This window comes from Habropoda laboriosa, unplaced genomic scaffold (assembly GCF_001263275.1).
Source record: "Habropoda laboriosa isolate 0110345459 unplaced genomic scaffold, ASM126327v1 scaffold148, whole genome shotgun sequence".
In the NCBI taxonomy this organism is placed as follows: domain Eukaryota; kingdom Metazoa; phylum Arthropoda; class Insecta; order Hymenoptera; family Apidae; genus Habropoda; species Habropoda laboriosa.
Window position 1 is genome coordinate 1,608,632 of NW_017100279.1, and position 19,308 is coordinate 1,627,939.

At 38.1% G+C, this 19,308-nt stretch overlaps 2 protein-coding genes across 2 annotated transcripts; one reads left to right on the forward strand and one right to left on the reverse strand.

Annotated features, from left to right (window-relative positions):
- The first annotated feature begins 1,334 nt into the window (after nucleotides 1-1,334).
- LOC108573559 (protein ST7 homolog) lies at nucleotides 1,335-3,076 on the forward strand. Its single transcript, XM_017936022.1, has 2 exons — nucleotides 1,335-1,885; nucleotides 1,953-3,076. The coding sequence occupies exons 1-2, from the start codon at nucleotides 1,462-1,464 to the stop codon at nucleotides 3,074-3,076; spliced, it is 1,548 nt and encodes a 515-aa protein (XP_017791511.1). The 5' UTR covers nucleotides 1,335-1,461.
- A 1,879-nt stretch (nucleotides 3,077-4,955) lies between these two features.
- Nucleotides 4,956-12,194, reverse strand: LOC108573546 (phosphatidylinositol 4-kinase beta). Its single transcript, XM_017936009.1, has 12 exons — nucleotides 11,703-12,194; nucleotides 9,779-10,027; nucleotides 8,149-9,119; nucleotides 7,786-7,903; nucleotides 7,552-7,686; nucleotides 7,281-7,444; nucleotides 7,036-7,166; nucleotides 6,708-6,938; nucleotides 6,294-6,611; nucleotides 5,845-6,221; nucleotides 5,288-5,760; nucleotides 4,956-5,196 (listed from the first exon to the last, which is right to left on the reverse strand). Exons 2-12 carry the CDS (start codon nucleotides 9,961-9,963, stop codon nucleotides 5,009-5,011), a joined length of 3,291 nt encoding a protein of 1,096 aa, XP_017791498.1. The 5' UTR covers nucleotides 9,964-10,027; nucleotides 11,703-12,194; the 3' UTR covers nucleotides 4,956-5,008.
- Nucleotides 12,195-19,308: the final 7,114 nt, after the last annotated feature.

Genomic DNA, 19,308 nt, shown 5'->3' on the forward strand with positions numbered 1-19,308 from the left:
AAAGAATTGACTTTCAGACGCATATAATTATTTGCATGGGAATTTAGTAAAAAACTATGTAATTAATGAAAAACCGTAAAGGTATGCGACATCGTTCCCGACATCACGCACTAAAATTGTTAATAACTAATTATTGAAAGGGTCTAGTGCATTAAAAACTATACGAGAAAGTTGCTACAGATCCACATTTTATTCTTTAATTCTAAAAGTGCACAGAATCATCGTAATTATTGAGTTATTAATGATTCTTCCCTCCCCGACTTCAGATAGCGTTCAGAAAGTGGAGAATGGCGGCCCGCCGACCAATAGGAAGCGTTCTCTCTTTGTCCTTTTCGCACACTAGTGCGTTCCTTGTCTAATACCTCTGTTGATATTCTGTGTTCCTATTAAAAAGACGTAGTTCAAGTCACCAAACATAAGATGGCGTTAGCGTCGCTCTTGAAATTTTTTTTTTCTGTCTTTGTCTAACAGACGCCGTTATTACTATCCTTGTCTACTGCTATTTTTTCCTTGTCTAACTCATTCTCTAGTGCTATCCTTATCTATCACTCTTTCTTTCCTTGTCTAACTCATTTCTCTAGTGCTATCCTCGCCTACCCGTATTTCTTTCCTTGTCGTACTCATTTCTGTATTGGTAAATACTTCGACGAGTTATCTTTTGTACTAAGTACGATTAAATATATTGAATTGCGTGGGTAGAACTATTAAACAATTACGTTACTTTCTTATTTGTAATTTCATAGTTACGTTTAATTTTCAAATAACTGCTAATATTGTAACCTTATTCTATGCTAAATCGGTAACGTTGGGAATGACACGAAAATGGTAAGGATCTTCTCGATCCCCCTGCTGCAGACATAAAGTCCCATAAGATGTTAGGTCTATCCTGTACCTCATCTGTGTTAGAATGTTCTAATAATCAATATCTGTATAAAGAATTGCATTCTATAATATTCAATAATTGATACTCTATAACGATAATTAAATATTACAATATTTAAAATGGTAGAAAAATGATAACTTGTTTAGATCGATAATATTGCTGTATCCTTATTTACCTGCTGCCAAGAATAGTAACAATTTGAAGCATTTCTAGAAAAAGTCGCAACATGTAGCAAGCGCTAGAAATCTCGAAAAGTCTCGCAATGTAGGGTTCTAATTTCGGCAACTTCAGACAAAATAAATGTGAACATATTTACCCGTAAAATGAAAACAGTTACGCATTGTTCGAAATTTGAAAGAAACATATGTAAATGTTAAGATCATCTGTAAAGCTTCTTTTATTTTTGTTAGTTTTGATAAAATATAAGGAGTAACACTTTCCGGGTGATGTAAGGAAACGTAGTAGGAACGTTAACGGTGTTACCATGTTTATTAATTAAAACTGTTCGTACAGTAATATTGTAATAGTGCAACCAGGAACAATCCAAAAATAATACATTCAGTGTTGAAGTATTATAAATGGCCCTATTATTCACAAGCCTGTGGGACTCTACAATGCTTTTAAGTACCTTAACCCCAAAATTTTATGTTGCCCTTACTGGAACTTCATCATTGATTTCTGGATTAATTCTTATTTTTGAGTGGTGGTATTTTAGAAAATACGGTACATCCTTTATTGAACAAGTATCTTTAAATCATATTTCACCATGGATTGGTGGAGGTGACAGTGGATCAGAGGGAAACAATTCAACTTTAAATGGTTCAAATTCAAATCAACAAAATGTTTCAGAATGTAAAGTTTGGCGTAATCCAATAAATTTATTTAGGGGGGCTGAATATCAAAGATTTCATTGGGCTACAAACAAAGATCCATTAACATATTATGATATGAATTTATCTGCTCAAGATCATCAAACATTTTTCACTTGTGAGGGTGATACAGGTAATTATTATGCAAATCATATTATCATGTTGTTAAGACTCAAGTACTGATTATATAATTGTAATAGGTAAGGCTGAATATGAAATAATGCAAACAGCTTGGAGAGAACGCAATCCAGCAGTAAGAGTAAAAGCTGCACATAGTGCTCTTGAACGTAATCCTGATTGTGCTCCTGCATATATTTTACTTGCTGAAGAAGAAGCTACTACTATTGTAGAAGCAGAAAGAATTTTAAAGCAGGCTTTAAAAATAGCAGAAAACAATTATAGAAAATCTCAAAGTACTCAACATCAAGGAGCTATTGCAGAAGCTATACACAGGAGAGATACAAATGTATTAATATATGTTAAAAGAAGATTAGCTATGTGTGCAAGAAAGTTAGGAAAATTGAAAGAAGCAGTAAAAATGTTTAGAGATTTAACAAAAGAAGTTCCATCAATTATGAATGCATTAAACATTCATGAAAATTTAATTGAAGCTTTATTAGAAATGCAAGCATATGCAGATGTTCAAGCAGTATTAGCAAAATATGATGACATAAGTCTACCAAAATCAGCAACTATCTGTTACACAGCTGCACTGTTAAAAGCACGGGTAGTTGCTGATAAGTTTTCAACAGATATTGCTAGTAAAAGGGGTTTAACTACTCCAGAAATGATAGCAGTTGAAGCTATTCATAGAGCTGTTGAATTTAATCCTCATGTACCTAAATATTTATTAGAAATGAAACCTTTAATTTTACCCCCTGAACATGTACTAAAAAGGGGGGATTCAGAAGCAATTGCTTATGCTTTCTTTCACCTTGCTCATTGGAAACAGATGGAGGGTGCTCTTAATTTATTACATTGTACATGGGAAGGTACATTTAGAATGTTGCCCTATCCGTTAGAAAGAGGGCATTTATTTTATCCATATCCGACCTGTACGGAATGTGCAGATCGTGAATTATTACCCTCGTTTCACGATGTAAGCGTTTACCCCAAAAAAGAATTACCCTTTTTTATTTTGTTTACAGCAGGTCTATGCTCCTTTACAGCGCTTTTAGCACTTTTAACGCATCAGTATCCCGACACTATGGGTGCAGTTGCACGATCAATGCTTGCCTTGTGTTCTCATCCATTTTATTATATTTTAGATAAATTGGAGGCAATTTTACCTTCTAATTTATTACAACAGCTCTCTAGAATATAAGATATTTGTATGATCTCTGTAATCATGACTTATTGTGATATTTATGATACTTATGCTTTCATTGTCATATACATCAATTATACATGTACATCCGTACTTCCTGAATTTCTTATGACTGACGATATCCTAATATGTATGTATTTATAGAATTAACTATTTACTTAACGTTGTTAGATGAAAACATCGTGTAGCGATTGATGTATAATTAATAAAAATTTGAATATCTTTGAATCATTTTCTATTTCTTCATTATTATTATATTTCTATATTTTAAACTATTATCTAATCTAGGATATTTGGGTATATCAATTAACAATAGATTTGATTAGATTTCATATTTATTTAATAATTGATATTATCAGTAGCTCATAATTGGTGGCGAAAGAACAAGGCAAATCAGAGATATTAATGTTTCAAATTTGTACAGAAAATGTGGAATTTATTGTATGAAATTAATGAAAAATCTTGATAACATTTACAATTGCTTATAGTAAAGAACAGAATTGCACTGAATATTCAACAGAAAGAAGCGCAACGATATTACGCAAACGTGCAATATTAAAATGCAAAGTGTTTTGAGCATTATGCAATATCAATTATTCTTAATCTCTGATCCGCCTTTCTATCATGAGACGGTTACGACAGAAGAAAGAGAGTTAAGACACTTGGAAGTCAGAGGGCCCAGGTTTCATACATGGGCTGGCTCGCTATGACTTTGATTTTGCTTCAAACATTCATTCTCAATTAATCTTAACTGATAAGTGATAAAATTTGTCACTTTATATACAATACCTCTTTACTTTATAATTTACTTACTTAAACGAACATATGTAACGCAGAAATACTATTAAATAACTATCTTCACACAACTAAGATATTTCGCATTATGACTATTAATGTATGTGTGTGTAATAAGAACATGTAAAAACTTTCAAATGTGATCCTTAAATTTTACTATGTAGTTATTCTTAATGTATCATTACAATTAAATGTATTTATAGTAGTAGTAATCTATAAAGTAGGAAATATTTTGAGTATTCGTCTCCTGCTAATATCTGAGCTTGTGTACACGCTTCTTTCACTCGAAGATTCCATGCGCATCTTAAACACCATATAATTCCTTCATATCTTCGTGGTGGGATTATTTATTGCCGAAAATTAACTACGAAAGGAATTCGACAAAAGTTCACGCAATGTATTTATGTACAAACTATAGATTGTCCTTATCAGTTTTTTTTTTCCTCAGCAGATCAACGCACGTAGTCACTTCACTGTGTTCAGATTTGATCGTTCCGCCATTTTCTACAAATAAGGCACCTTTAACAAATTACCGCTGTTATAGGCTGTAACGATCTAGCAGTCCAACATTCAGTCAATGTCACAAAGTCTGCACCGACGATAGTTAACTTGTAGTTGCCAATAAGGCATACATAGTCATTTTAACGTATACAACAAAACCAATTATACATATTTAATATTACTTAACGTAACAATAAAAATTTCATAAATTATTCCCTGTTTCGTTTACCATTTTTTACAGGTATGAGGCATAAAATTTTCGTAAACAATATCTCCATAAATCATTCTTAATTATTGATAAACGTGATATTTGTACAAGTTCGCTTTTATCAAAGATAACTATTAAAATATTTTAAGAAACTAAGGAATAATTCAGGAGCAAGTAAAATTAATCTACTGAAATCAGCTTATCCTATTTGGAATAAATCTAGTTTTTAGACAGCATTTCCTATGTATCGATCATATTTGTATGTGATCGAATAATTAGCTTCGAAGATAATTTGTGCATACGGAATGCTATAAAGTTTAAAGGTTTCTGGAAGAAGTACCATACTATCAACTCAAGTTTTTTTTTCCCCCGCTTTCTTATAAAAATCATTATCCTTGCCGTATGGATAAAAATTGATATTATTATTAAAGAGTGCCATTTGCGAAATATTGATACCGATCATATAATTTAGTAGACCACGAATGGATACTAGCTTCGACTAAATCTTCTACATGCCGACGTAACTGATCCTCTGTTAATGTGAGATGGAATCTGTTTTTCAACCCCTGAACTGTTGCTGCTCCGCCACTACGGAAACACGGAAGTTGCGAACCTGTAATTACGAACGATAATGTTTGACCAAATTGTAATAATTATACATTTTTAAAAGTTACACCATACAATTTTGTTTAGAAAATTTGTACCTGATAACATGATCTCCACAAGATTAACAATTTTTTCCATGTGTTTCCGCGCTGCAATTAGCCCTTGGAGAATCAAAGTTTTAAATTCTTGAAATTGCTTAGATTGGCTTCCACCCATCACTTCCACAAATTCGGGAGTTAATTTAAACGGACTCGTCTCAAATCCTAAATTTCTTGGCGAAGTTGAAAGAATAAATCCAAAGTCTATGTGTATTAAGTGACCGTCACAGTGAAGCAAAATATTTCCATTGTGACGATCTTTAACCTGAATGAGATAACAGACAAGACAATATGCGGCGCAACTTTGAATGAAATTTCTTTGCGCTATAGTAAATGAATCAGACGTAGACGGGCCAAATTCTCTTTCGAAATATTGATAAAGCGTTAATTGGCACTGTTTCTTCACTTGGTGAAGTGATACAGTATTTAAAATTGGTTCGATTAAACCACTATCATTCGATAAGCATAAAATTCTGTAAAATAATAAAATTTCATACATTAATAAAACATTTCACAGTGAATTTTGTAAACATAGAAAATAATGAAATTATTCATACTTGTATGGCCGCACCCAAAGAGGTACTTGTTCATCTTGCCAGATCTTTTGTAACATGGAAAGTAACTGCGAAGCAAGAAGTTCCTGTCGAAGATCATCGCCACATTTCACGATAACAGCGAGGAGTTTCCAAGATGCCAAATGACCGTATGGACTGGAAGACCTTATGCGACGTTGCTTTAATTCCCATGGTTCTTTCAGAACGGCAGCTGACGGATCTTCCGGGTCATGGTTAAACGTTGCACTAGGCGCAGCAGCCATTTCACTTAACCGCCTCTTTATATCACCAGGTACAAATATTGGTTCTTTACTATCTGATGATTCTTGACTTAATTGAGATATCGTATCTCTATCTTTTGGCTTACGAAGTTGTAAATACTGTAAAGGAAAAAAAATCATGAAGAATTTATGTAATCCTTCAATTTGACGAGTGATGAAGTGAATAAGTACCTGTTGTGTAATTTCATCGTCTTCTTGACTCCAACAATCGTTAGGATCATCATCAGGAAAACTAAATGCAACTTCCGTACTTCTCACTGAATACGGGGAAATATTTTTAACCGGAGTTTGCCTAATCGGTGGCATGTTTTGTTGTTGTGTTTCTGAAGTGGATATGTTTGTTGAACCAATTACATTAGACTGTTCACCTCCAGTTAAATTTTCCTCAGATTTAGTATGCCTCAATGAACATCCCACTATTTTCGTCGGTACAGGTGACGTATAAATATCTTCTACTTCTAACACTTCAACATAAATTATGTATGGTGCCTACATGTTTTAAAACACGTTAATAATAGAATCAACAAAAAAAAGAAATGGCTGATAACGATTTCAAAAAATCATTAGATTTTCAAAATTGTTCACCTTATCCTTGCTATTAAGGACAGCAGCGTATTGCGGTGGCACTCGTACGATATGATGTGGTATTGAACTGTGCAAAGGAAGCCACACCCTTGCAGGAAGATTCAAATTGAGAGTATTAAGCTCCGCTATTAATTGAACAGTTTTACTTTCCTTTGTTGGAATAGTTCCAAGTAATTTACCAATTGATATTAATGCTTGTATAAATTCGAGTTCTGGAGCAAGACGTGGCGCCTATAAATGCAAACATTATTGCGTTAATTAAATTTGCACACAGCTGGCATCGATGCGAAGAAAGGACTATTGTATTTAACGAAATTCATAAAATTACATTGCAAAAGCAGTCGGTTTTCTGTCCTCGTAAATCATTTACCACACCTTGGCAGGAATAAAAACAGGTACAGCCATTGTCAAATGCTCGACCAGAGCTCAGGTCCCCAAGACTTACTTTATTTATTGTACCTTGAAATAAGTCGTAAGCATATGGTGAAATTTTTTGCGTTTACATAACATTCGCTACCTCTACTTTTACTATTTCATAATAAGATAACACGTTAATTTGCGTAATTCATCTACCGGAATGGCTACGACGTAGAGTCTGAAATAATCCAGTGGCATCAGACTGAGATCTTTGGTGTGTCTTTTTATTAGGAGATGTAACGCTTTGCATCGGAATTAATGGTAGCGGTGCGGGGGTTTGTAATCCAGTTACACGTTTTTTATTCTCATTTCCTTTTGGCCTGATGTTTCGTATAAAAAGATCAAGTACAAGAAAGTTTATATTTTTACGAGGTCGACGTAATCTTTTCATACACCAATTCTTTTCTACTTCAATTTTTTTCATTACCTGAGTTCATCTGAGAGAATAAGATTTTTTAATTTGGTCCCATGAGACTTCTTTTTGGATGGCAAATGAGCGTCGGAACTATATGCATCTAATAGCCAGGCACATTTCAACGAAAAATCAGCCGACTGTCTACACCTGATAAAAAAAAAAGTTACGATGTCTTGAGTACCCCGTTCGTACAACACATTCCCTTAAACCCTTTACCTTCATTTTATTTTACCAATGTATACTTACCTATGGACAAGATATGGATAAAGGACTTCTGTAACATCGTGAAGTTGTATGTACATTACAACTAGCTGTGGCAAGTAGAAGTCCACATCGTTATCTGGGAAACTAAACATCTTGTTCCCTGGAAAATAGTACACTTTATGTTTCATCGTTTATAAAACAAATATACACATCTACCGCTACTACATTCAACCAATACTTTCAAGCATTGTGGGCCACACAATCTATCCACATTTAATAACAATCCATCAACAACGAACATCGATCAATCTTAATATTAAAAACCTAACTCATACAAACTACGATGAATTGTACCAAAAAAGAAAAAATTCACACGCAAAAAAAGACTCGCGATGAAACGCTTACCAAGATAGCTCTGAACGCCAGGCTCTTTAGAATTGAACAAATAAGAGATCGCCATGGACATGTCAAATATCTGACTTTCGAACAATCTGAGCAAACATCCCTCGGATGGTTTCGGTTGTACCGTCTCTTCTCGCCGACAAACGACACCAGTCTGCTTTTTCACAGCTGCCTCGCTAGTCTCAGATTGCACGGCGGTCCCACAACACAATGTCATAGCCGCACCCGCCAGTTCACTCTGTTTATCGTTCACAGGCGAGATTTCCAATGAATTTTTAAAGTCTCGCGTCACTCCACTCATATCGGTGCATCGTTGTTCATCGTGTCCGTACTCGTGGCTTTCTACCAGTTCTTTCACCATACAGACATTAATATTATTATTATTGTTATTAGCAGACCTGAGTTCCTGTGAACCTGTATCACCACTGGTTACGTTGTTCTCGTGTTTATGCGGCTCACTACTACTACTACTACTACTAAGATCACCGATAATAATGGTTTTAGACGAAGGTTCACTCAAGTGCACCAGTTCCACAGGCGACACTGGCACCGACAACGACACTGTGACCACTGGACCACCACTTTCCTCGCCGTCCACCACGTCCACGCTATCCATGTCACCCGGTTGAGATAACGAGGAGTCGAGGCTCTCGCGGCTGTGCAGATGGTCGACGCTCGACTCTCTGGTGGCGGCGTTGGTGGCGTCGCTGGAACCGCTATCGGAACCACAAAGTATACCCGAGTCGTCAGACCCGAGACTCGCGAGATCCTCGCGTTCCCGGCTGCGCGCCTTGCACGCCGGTACCGCGGTCGCTTTAGCTACTGGGGCCGGAGTCGTCTCGCATTCTGGACTCGGTGTCACGTCCACTTCCGGGATACGCTGCAGCGCTGAGTCCAGGCTTCGATTTCGGTGATGATGCGTCAGCGTCGTTGCGCTCGCCTGCGGAACCGGCGGCAACAGAATACCCATTGACCTGCAAATACACTGTGTTAAATTCTCGTTTCTCGTTCGTTACTTATAGTCTAATTAAAATATTGGGTTGATCTTTTTTTTTTTTAAATAAAAAACGTTATTTGTCAAGGAAAATATTTGATCACTTGTAGCGAAAATGAAGATTTGCCCTGTTTAACGACCGAATACTTTTGGGAGTAACTGTAGTTACGCAAGATAGAGTATACTTTAGCACACCTAACTCACAATTTGAAGAATTTCATTATAACACGTCAATTCCTTTCTTCACATGTATAACTAGAACTCGGATTTGAATAGGGTTAATTAAAAAATTGAGGATGAGAAAGTGTTAGTTTGAAGATCATTGTAAACGCGCCATTATTCCGTCCGTTTAATTAGAAATATCGAAGAAATTTATTTAAGCAGCGTGTTAAAGTGTCGCAGAGGAATAGAGGTAGAATTTTGTCACATTTCACTGATATCGCACAAATCGAGGGTTAGGTGTACGCAAACTCGTGTGTGCAACATATGTGTTTATTTTAGAATATATTTATACAGATAATACAACGATGCTCTCTACGTAGTAGATAACCAACCCGCGAAATAATATTATCAGCATCTATAAATACCATCCGGAAGCATGCAAAACGAACACGACCCCAGCAGTTTTCGTTTTCATACCTAAAGTCCAAACTGTGATTCCGTTGATGCGTGGTCAGCCTATTACGGGTGTTGATCGGTGGATTTGACCGTCCGTGCACAAGAGGAACATTACAGTTGGCTAATTTATGCCTTTTGATGTGTGCCACGCTTTCCTGGCGTGTCGTCGATCCACCACTAGGTGTTACAGTCACTACTTCACTCATATTAAAGATGAACGAGCATCAGAGCTCGGCTAACAGTCATCTGCTGTTCATGTTGATCGTCCACCTACGAGAACGGTTCACAATCGAAGTAATTCCATCGAAAATATGATACACAGGAATTATCGACGTATAAATATTACGTCGTAGCCGACCGTTCGAGGAGATTTAGATAACGAATTGTAGTATATAGAAGTTTTCTACATAATGCAATTATAAATTACCGCATTGTTTTTCTTTGTTTCTTTTTCACGTGTATATCATTATACATATACATACATATATATCGAACGATAATGAAAGAAAATAATCGCGTGGTCAAACGTGTTTGAATTAAGATGCATGATTGTTAGGAACACGATACGACCAATCTAAATTCGTGTTATCAAAACCATCCGAAAAATACGATAAAGAAAATTCCTATCTTAGATACATATTATGTGCAGTGTACGCGGATCAGTCCATGAATAATTTATCGGGTATCCTCGATATGTATAATGGAAAAGTTCTTTTCTGGTATTAAAAGAAACAAGGGAACAAATAAGAAAACATTAAAACAGTTTACGGGAAAAACAAAAACAATCAATCGTGCTAGTTTGTAATCGTTTTTACGATTGCGTATTGCTTGCCCTTTCAATCGCCTCTTAACGTTCTTTAGATGCATTCATCACCCTTTAAGAGGTGCACAATAGCGTGAAAACAAAGTCTTTAGAACTCGAGCGTGGTATCATGATATTAAAGACTCTACCTGTCTTATTATCTCAGCTATAAACAATGTGATCTCGCCTACGAATTTCCAATAGTATCGAAACCGTAACAATCCCGCATTACGGCGAAATTCGATCGACAAACATATGTTTCCAGTGACCTCATCGTAAATACGGTGAATTCTAAATTTCTTGTAAAAAGAACAACGAAAAAAGGAGTCATCTTTTAGAAATGCACGACGATGAGCAACCACGCAAGGCAATACCGTGACAGGAGCGTGAAACTCGTGCTAGGTACGAGAAAGTCGAATGCCAGTCGGAACAAAGCGTACGTCAGAATTTTGCTCCCTACTCCGCGCGACACACAGTTCTTACGTATTATACTTCACGTTATTTCCACTTGTTTCTTCCCTTCTTGTTTCTTTTTTCTCTCCTCTATCCGTTTCCAAGAAAACGAAAGTATCTTTCTAATGAGAAAGAGAGGGAGGGCGGGAGAGATAGGGGGGGAGAGAGAGAGAGAGAGAGAAAAGAGAGGAAGATTCGTTTAAAGATCGCTTTCTACGACGAGAACAATTTCGCAGCATTATCGCCAACTGAAATCGTACGAAACCGTGTTCCTTTCCCGCGAGATTAATCGGTGAGGCGACCCAGCCGAGTGAAATCCCTGGGAGAAGAATAATTCAATAAGGAGGAAAATGGAGCGAACTCTAAGCCGCGGTATGCCGGCTTTTTTACTCTCCCTCTTTTACACTCAGGGACTCGTCCTTCCACTCGGCTCGTATTCACACGCTGACCAGCGGTCCCGTAGCAATGGGTGTGCCAGAAGCATAGAGAAATCGAGGCACATTGCCTCTATACGCTGACAGCCAATGGAATCCACACCCCCATGGATATTATACCTCTACCTTTATATATTCGTATTCCTCCTCTATCCAATTAATCGAACGCGGTAAACCCCTTTTCGCATTGAACCAGCCAGCCGACAGATAGGGGAGATAATAAAAAAAAAAAAAGCGAAATGTCAATATAACTTACCTCGTACTTGAATTCGGAACTTTGTTGCAATCAACTTTGCTGCACCATGCGTGGACGTCTTCAATTTTCGTCCGTATAGCGCGTATAATATAGTTACGATGAGTAGTATACGAGACACGGAGCTAGAAGGAGAGGTAGGAGAAAAAGGGAGAGAGAGAGAAAGAACGACGATGATGCAGCAGCGAACCCGCGAGTACGCAAAATACCACTAGGTGCGAAAAAGACAACAAGATATCCTTTCCAATGGTAGACCTCAGACTGTCACGCACCACCTTGTCGTCGCTCGTTTTCAGGCGATTTTGCACGATGCCTGGCTACGCCCTATACGTTCGCGCACAAAATTACACTTCATCACTTTCGTTTTTTTTCCGTGGAGACTCGCGAACGGGCACAGAGATAAAAATGTGTACGCGGGTTTCCTCGGTCCGGGATTACGACTAAAAACATGCACAAACGAATCTCTGTGCCAACGCAAAAGGCGACCTCGCCAAGCTCGACTGCTTTTCGCACGACGCACTGAAGAGTACTACTCTGCGCACTGCTGCCAACGAAAGGGATGCAAAGTCCAGGCAGCCATTAAACAGTGACGTATCGTGACGCGCGAGAACCTTGTTCTCGATAAAAAACACGATAAGATTTAACTTTTATCATTCGATATTTAATATGATCGAAATTTACTTTTAAATTTAACGAAACATTTAGGGGATCTATGCTTTCGTGATACTCCCTTTTAGTATTATAACAAAAATTAGACATTGCCACATAACTAAATAATAAAAAGTAGCACGTCAAAAAAGATCACAGTGCAAAATAGTTGAACGTAAACATTTTCAAAAATAGACTATAAACGGTTTAAATTTCGGAAAATAGAAACACGATAATATTGAGTTACAATATTACAAAGTTGCAAATGTAAAATGAAAGTGATTAAAAGATCCAGAGTTTTAAAACTACACGTCCCTGGTCGGACATGTGCCATACACGCATGCATGTACACATTTACGAGCATTATATACACGTATTTTGATGCTGTATCTACACTGTCAGTATCAGCATGTTTCTATTTACATCGACGCACTTGTAGTTAGGATGATAATGTGGTGCGAGCTGTCAATATCAAGAAAACCAAGTTGCGATAACAACGAAATGCAAATTGACACAGCATCAAACGTGCTCAAAATCCGTTTCCTTTGATCTCTTCATAGAGAAACACACATGCATGTACGTTCTCACAGTGACGGGAGGCAAAATATCGCAAATACTTATTGTTAAACGATGTGCGATCGACGATCGCGTTTGTCACATTTTGCATGGGGTTTAGTGAACGACTAGGTTTAAGTTGGCAGTGGTTAGCTCGAGCACTCGAATAGGAAAGGTCGTACAACCGTAAGTGCAGCTGTACTCTACGTAGCAAACTGGAGACCGGCATTGGAACCATTAGGAATTCGCGCTCCAGATGTATCTGCATACCATCGTACATAAACAAGCATGGCATCTTTTGTTTGAGCCTTTTATAAAACACAGGTTGTTCTGTTCATTTTGCACGTGCTATAATAGACGTACCGCAATCGTACACGCATATTTCTCGCATCACGATTAGTCAAATCATTTGGCACCGTTAATTTTTGCTGTTTGGAGAACAGCGAGCAAACGTGTCTTATCTCTTGAGGATGTGTATCACCAGAAGTATGACGTCACGCGAGTGAAATGAATATTCCATGATGCTCGTATCTTCGAAAACGGTAATTAAACCCTTTATAATGAACGAACGTGTAATAAATTAATAGAGTTTGAACTTTGGAACATTATAGAACCTGTTTTCGCACAATTGCGAGCTTTATTAGTCAGGATAGATTTCCCGTTACGGGCATCATATTATATTATTCGTTTTTTCTCGTGACTATTTTCGCAACGGACCGCGCACGTTTGTGAATCTTATGGTAAAAACGAACAGTCGATGCTTCCTGTAATTTTATACGCTTTCTAACCGTGCATAAAAGCGAAGAGCACGCGTATACCTCTGACTGTCATCGATTGTTTGACAATCGTCGAACTACGGCTACCTCGTCGGTGCAAGATGATTTCACTTTTTACCAGGAATCGTTCGTCCAGTTTTCCTCTATATACTATCGCGATTCGCGATTAAACGGTAAGAGGTTCTTATTTTCATTTGGCGTTACGAAACACCTACATACCGAGGAATCGTGACGGATGCTTTTTCCCGTTTACTTCGAAGGAATAAAGCGTGTATACTTACGTTCTACAGTGCAGACGCGATACTTGAACTCTCCGAGCGCATAAAACAAACATGAACTAATTACGAGGAAAGAACGGACGAAAATATTTATGGTTCCCGTGACTCGCACGCTAGGTGGAAGGAAGAATGTGTTTGTTTCGAGGGGAAACGAAAATTGTTCGTTTATTGTTAGTGCTGGCAGCAATCTTACGTGAGATGCTGGCGCCGAGCCCGTAAACACCGCAAGAGAATTCTACCCATTATTCTTTATCACGTAGATAATAAGTACCACGTTACCTTACCAATTATCGTCTACTAATACCTATTTCAATTATCTTAATGGAAATCGTGCGAAATCTATGCGTGATCGTAAAAGACGAGCAATGAGCACAGGAACGATCAATCAAGTAAACAGGAAAATAGCCAAGGGTGTACTGCTGAAGCTCCGTCCGTTTTGCACCTGCGGGTCTTCCTCGAAGAATTAGTCACTGGAAGCAGAGTAATCGTTAAGCAGCACGAAAGGACGCCTCGTGCGATCTGCTAATGTAAACAGAACCGGCATGCAGACGATGCTACGCTTTGCATCCCGCCATGCTTTTCAGCTTCACCCGTGTCAATAATCCTTGACCTATTCGATGTATCAACGAACGATGGAAAAAAAGAAAATGTAGAAATGACTGGATGGAAAACCTATTTCCCTTGCGATTAAGATTTTAAAAAGGCCTGTCGTCTATAATCGTTCGAGGGCCTTCGTTATGGCGACTTGTTCGATCGTAGCCTGGATGGAAACGTTTCTCGTCAAGCACCACTGGTTGCATACTGGAAACTGTTGGAAACGGGATATTCAAACGGCAACTCTGCTGTCTATGCTGCAGGGCAGGGACCAACGTGGACTTCCCTTACCCCTCTTCTAGCATCTCACGATGTCGTACGGCATACGTCTACAGTGTATAGTGTATAGTGGCCATACGGCATACGGTATATACCCACACCCAATGATGATACGCAGTCACCTTAGCAGCGGTGCTCATAATCACCGGCTCGCGTGCTATCGTTGCATTTGTCGATACTGTGCAACGCTGTGCAGGCTTTTTTTAAACGCGGAAGATTTTATGCACATATCGTTCAACGAACGGGTACATTTTGCGCAACGTAAAAAACATATTTTGTAAAATAACAGTTGGATCATACCGTATGAATGATTTCTGTCGTTCGGAGCGTATAACAACGTAACACTGGTTCCTTAACTGCTATTGATATATTTTTTATTTTCATTTTTTAACAATTGACCCGATGATTCTAAATCGTCGAGAATTCTTGTGGAATTATAATAGCGATAAATCAAGATGTCCTATTTGATTAACCTTCAGCAGAAAAATTTGAAACAATTAAAACAAAAGCAACGATTAATGAAACCGATTAATTCGTATTTATATGAAACGTTTCTATTTCCGGTCCATATTTCATAAACGTATATAGGTTATCTGAAAAGACTAAGTCTTAAGTATAACGCAAGAAATGGAAAGATAACTGTCGCGACGGCTCGCTGAACCTTGCGTGTCGTGTCACCGCAGCCTTGACCTTCTACTATAATACCAATTAGGTTCAGGAGCTTTCTTATTCCGGATGATTCTTTCGAACCATTTGAATTCGAAGAAGCAGAGCTTCTGCAAAAGCTCGAAGACCCAAGCAAACGTTCACTACGCGAATTTCGTATGCGCCAGTGTTTGCTTTATTGCATAACTCTTAGCGAGTCGAATATGTGTACGTTTTCGTTAATTTGTTCATAGACCGCGATAACTGCGGTGTTTCATAGGCAACCCAATAATTTTCTTACCATTGTTTTTTCTCTCTTTTTTTTTCTTTTACGTAACCAAGAATTATCAGTGATTCATCGTTTTTTCACTTCGTATTAGCGTCGATTATGAGCCAATTATGCCAGTATTCCTCTTATACATGCGTAGTCCTTGACGAGCATTTTCTTCTTCGTCTCTTATCGCGAGCATTCTTCCGTACGTTATACGGTTAACCTTACTGATAAAGTGTGTACGTGAATGACTTGCAGATGTATTGCCGCTCGTCCTTCCTGCTCGGAGATGTATCATTGACACGATTTTACCAGGCGGTTACGAATAATGGCACGGACGGCGTTTCCTCTGTGTGTTCATCACTCTCGATGATTTTCATAAAATTCGAAAAAACTCAATCTTACTCCATACGGCACGTTATATCTCTCTACAAATATTGTAAACAAGTTCGTGTACCTACATAATCATTTATGCATGATTCAGGCAATTTAGTCTTTAAATGTTATCCGGATGCTGGCAAACAACGTGACACACAACTCGATCCCATATTTCGCTAAGATTTCTCCTCCTCGTTCTACTTTCGGTGCAGATGCTCCATCATAATAGTTTCTATTTTCGGTCGGAGGGTTGGCTACACACGTTGTAGGTGCAGATGTTCACTGGCGGGAGCTAAAAGCGTTTGGGGGAGAAGGTCGAGCTTGGCGCTACGTATTTTCAAGAGACTAATAGACAAATAGATGAACCATGCCCCTCTCTCTTGTTCGGGAAACACACAGTTGAGAACAGTGGACGTGGTTATCGGTCGTTTCATGGAAAGTACGAGGGAGAAACGACCACCACGGTCTATGTTCAAGAGGAAATAGACGAGACATGTTTCTTGCGCGTTTAAATTGAATTTTACCGGAGAAACAATGCCCGGTGTGCTATACACTTGAAACGTCGACTCGGGTAATATCGTAAGGATACAATTGAAATCGTGATGAAAATACGAAAGGACGTCGTAAATGCACCAAGGAGGTAAACGAAATAGTAAACTACGGAAGAAAAAAAAAAGGAGAAAAAATAATGAATGAAACGTCGCGACATCCGTTAAGTATGGCCTTCAGAGCACACTCGAATAGTCTCGGTTTGCTAACGCGACTAAATGTCCGACCATAGGCATGCTCGTGCACATGATAAGATTATAAATTATCGCGATATGAACCTCATACAGATGCAACGGTTCGAAACAATTCTTTTTCTACACATTGCTCCACGTGACAATTGTCATTATTTGAAGTGTTATCGTTTTAAAGGAACATTAGCCTGAATAACTTGATGATAACTTTTAACGAAATTCGTTCGGTAAATACAATGTGTCAAGTAGAATCCATCGGTTCTTTCTGAAAAAAAAAAAAAAAGAAAGAAAAGAAACGAATACAAAGTTGCGGACAGCGACAAGTTTACTTAACGGAAAGTGTCCTAGAAAAGGCTTTATCGTTTAACTTCAATTCACGCGAATTCCAGGTCGTTGGTACTCCCGGGCAATCACACGAAGAACGCAGAGTATCAAGAGGCATCAGACTTCGCTTTTATTCAATTAATTGCCTAGCATATGTCACTTCGCAGCGTCAGACTGACAGCATTTGCGAATATGTGCTGCTCTATAGGAAGATAAAGAAAAAAAACAATATCTCTGCAACAACGATATTATCATACTTTCACGATCGAAATATTAACGTATACACTTTCGATAAATGATTATTCGAGGATTTGCTATAATTCTTATCAATAAGTTGAATTTAATTGATACTTATTTCTTCTTTTTGTTATGCGGCACTTCCAGTTAATCTTCGAGTATATGCTTCTTGGCAATGTATATCATAAACAGAATAACCAGCATAATGTTACAACATCATATACATATCAGATTTCCAGTTCGTTCCCACAGTCTTCGTTTCTTATGAAATTAGGTATTGGGCTCATGCTTGCATGCCTTTTTTTTAAATGCTGCGAAGAATCAGTGTTGCATTAAGTGCGATGAGAATCATACCCCAAGCTGTTCAAATCTCGAAGATCGAGCGTAAAATTCGATCCGTCAGCTTCTTCGATGATCAATTTCACCACGTCGTTCGTTGCACCATGGGTTCTCGTTACGTTACTGAGATAAGCGTAATTGTTGACGAAGCACACAGTATAATTGAACAATAGATTTAGATTAATGTTTGAAGAATAAATCGGCAATAAACGAAAAATCTGGGCCACGTTCGAGCGTGATGCTCTTCTTTTTTTTTTTTTATTTGCTCGTGTCTCGCGAATATGTACATCCTCTAAGGATTAAACGGCTACGAAGATTCTCATACTCATCGCCGCTTAATTCATTTTACGCGGTGCAATTACCATTGTCACGGCGGATCCGTGATCATTATCGCGAGCCAAGGAAAACAACGTGCAATTTACTTATACCCGCTGCATTTTATCTTAATTCCCCGCAACGCCGTTAAACTGTCTGTGGCTTGTAATCGGAACCGTTCCCCCCATTTTCGTAGATATTACATACGCGACTGTATAATAACTTTCCGCGCATACGATCTCTGGCATTCTCTATTTGAAAATAGCTAGAACTACTTATCAGCGCAATACGGGCATTTAGAAACTCGCACGATCAATCCTCCCCATCGTATCTTCGCTCATTTTGCATTTCGTTTTACGACGACTTTAATGACCGTTAACGCCGGAATACTCTTCAAGACTATACTCCGCTTGCAGCGTGTTAAGGAAGTGCTCGATCAATTCTGCCACGGTACGTTGTATTTTCTTCAGTCTTAAAAAAAAGAAACAAGAAAAGAAACAACTCGTGCTCGTTACCTGAAACGAATTTTATTTTAGTTTTCTTCCGTTTCATTTTCTTTCTTTTTTGTCTTTCGTCGAGAAAAGAAATGGAAAAGCCTAAAGGTAATTCATACTTTCAATTGAAAGGCGCGTAAGCATATTGATTTGTATGAGCAAGCTATAGCCGGTAGTAGGTACACTTTTCCAGTTGTCCGTTTCCTTCGTTCCTCTCTTTCTTCCTCTCGTTCTCTCTTTTTGGCTTTTTACGTTACGTGCCGCCACCAATAATACGATGCACGTGCGTTCATTCATAGAACGCTAACGTGGTTTCAGAGTACCGTGTACGGTTTAGCCGTAATCAAGTAAGATGCGGACACCATGAGTGGCAACCTTGCAGACAAGATGACACGTATGCATAGTGGGATGTGCATAGCATACGGTCGCATTGGCTGTCTACTGTTGAGTGACATCCCATTCATTCTTACGAGTAACGCAAACGTCCTGATAGATACGAACCGATCAATTCTACTCGAATCGTTCAAATTTTCTCAATCGTTAGTACTTCCATTTTTTTCCCCTGAAATAAATATATTCAACGTAAAAAAAGTTCATCTTGACGATTGGAATATTTTTCTACGTTTCTATCACAGAGTACGTAATTCGCGAATATTTCTATTTGAAAACTGTTACGAGAATGAAAATCTAAGGAAGAATAGAAGAGAGTTGAACGATGAAGATTCACATCGGGTTG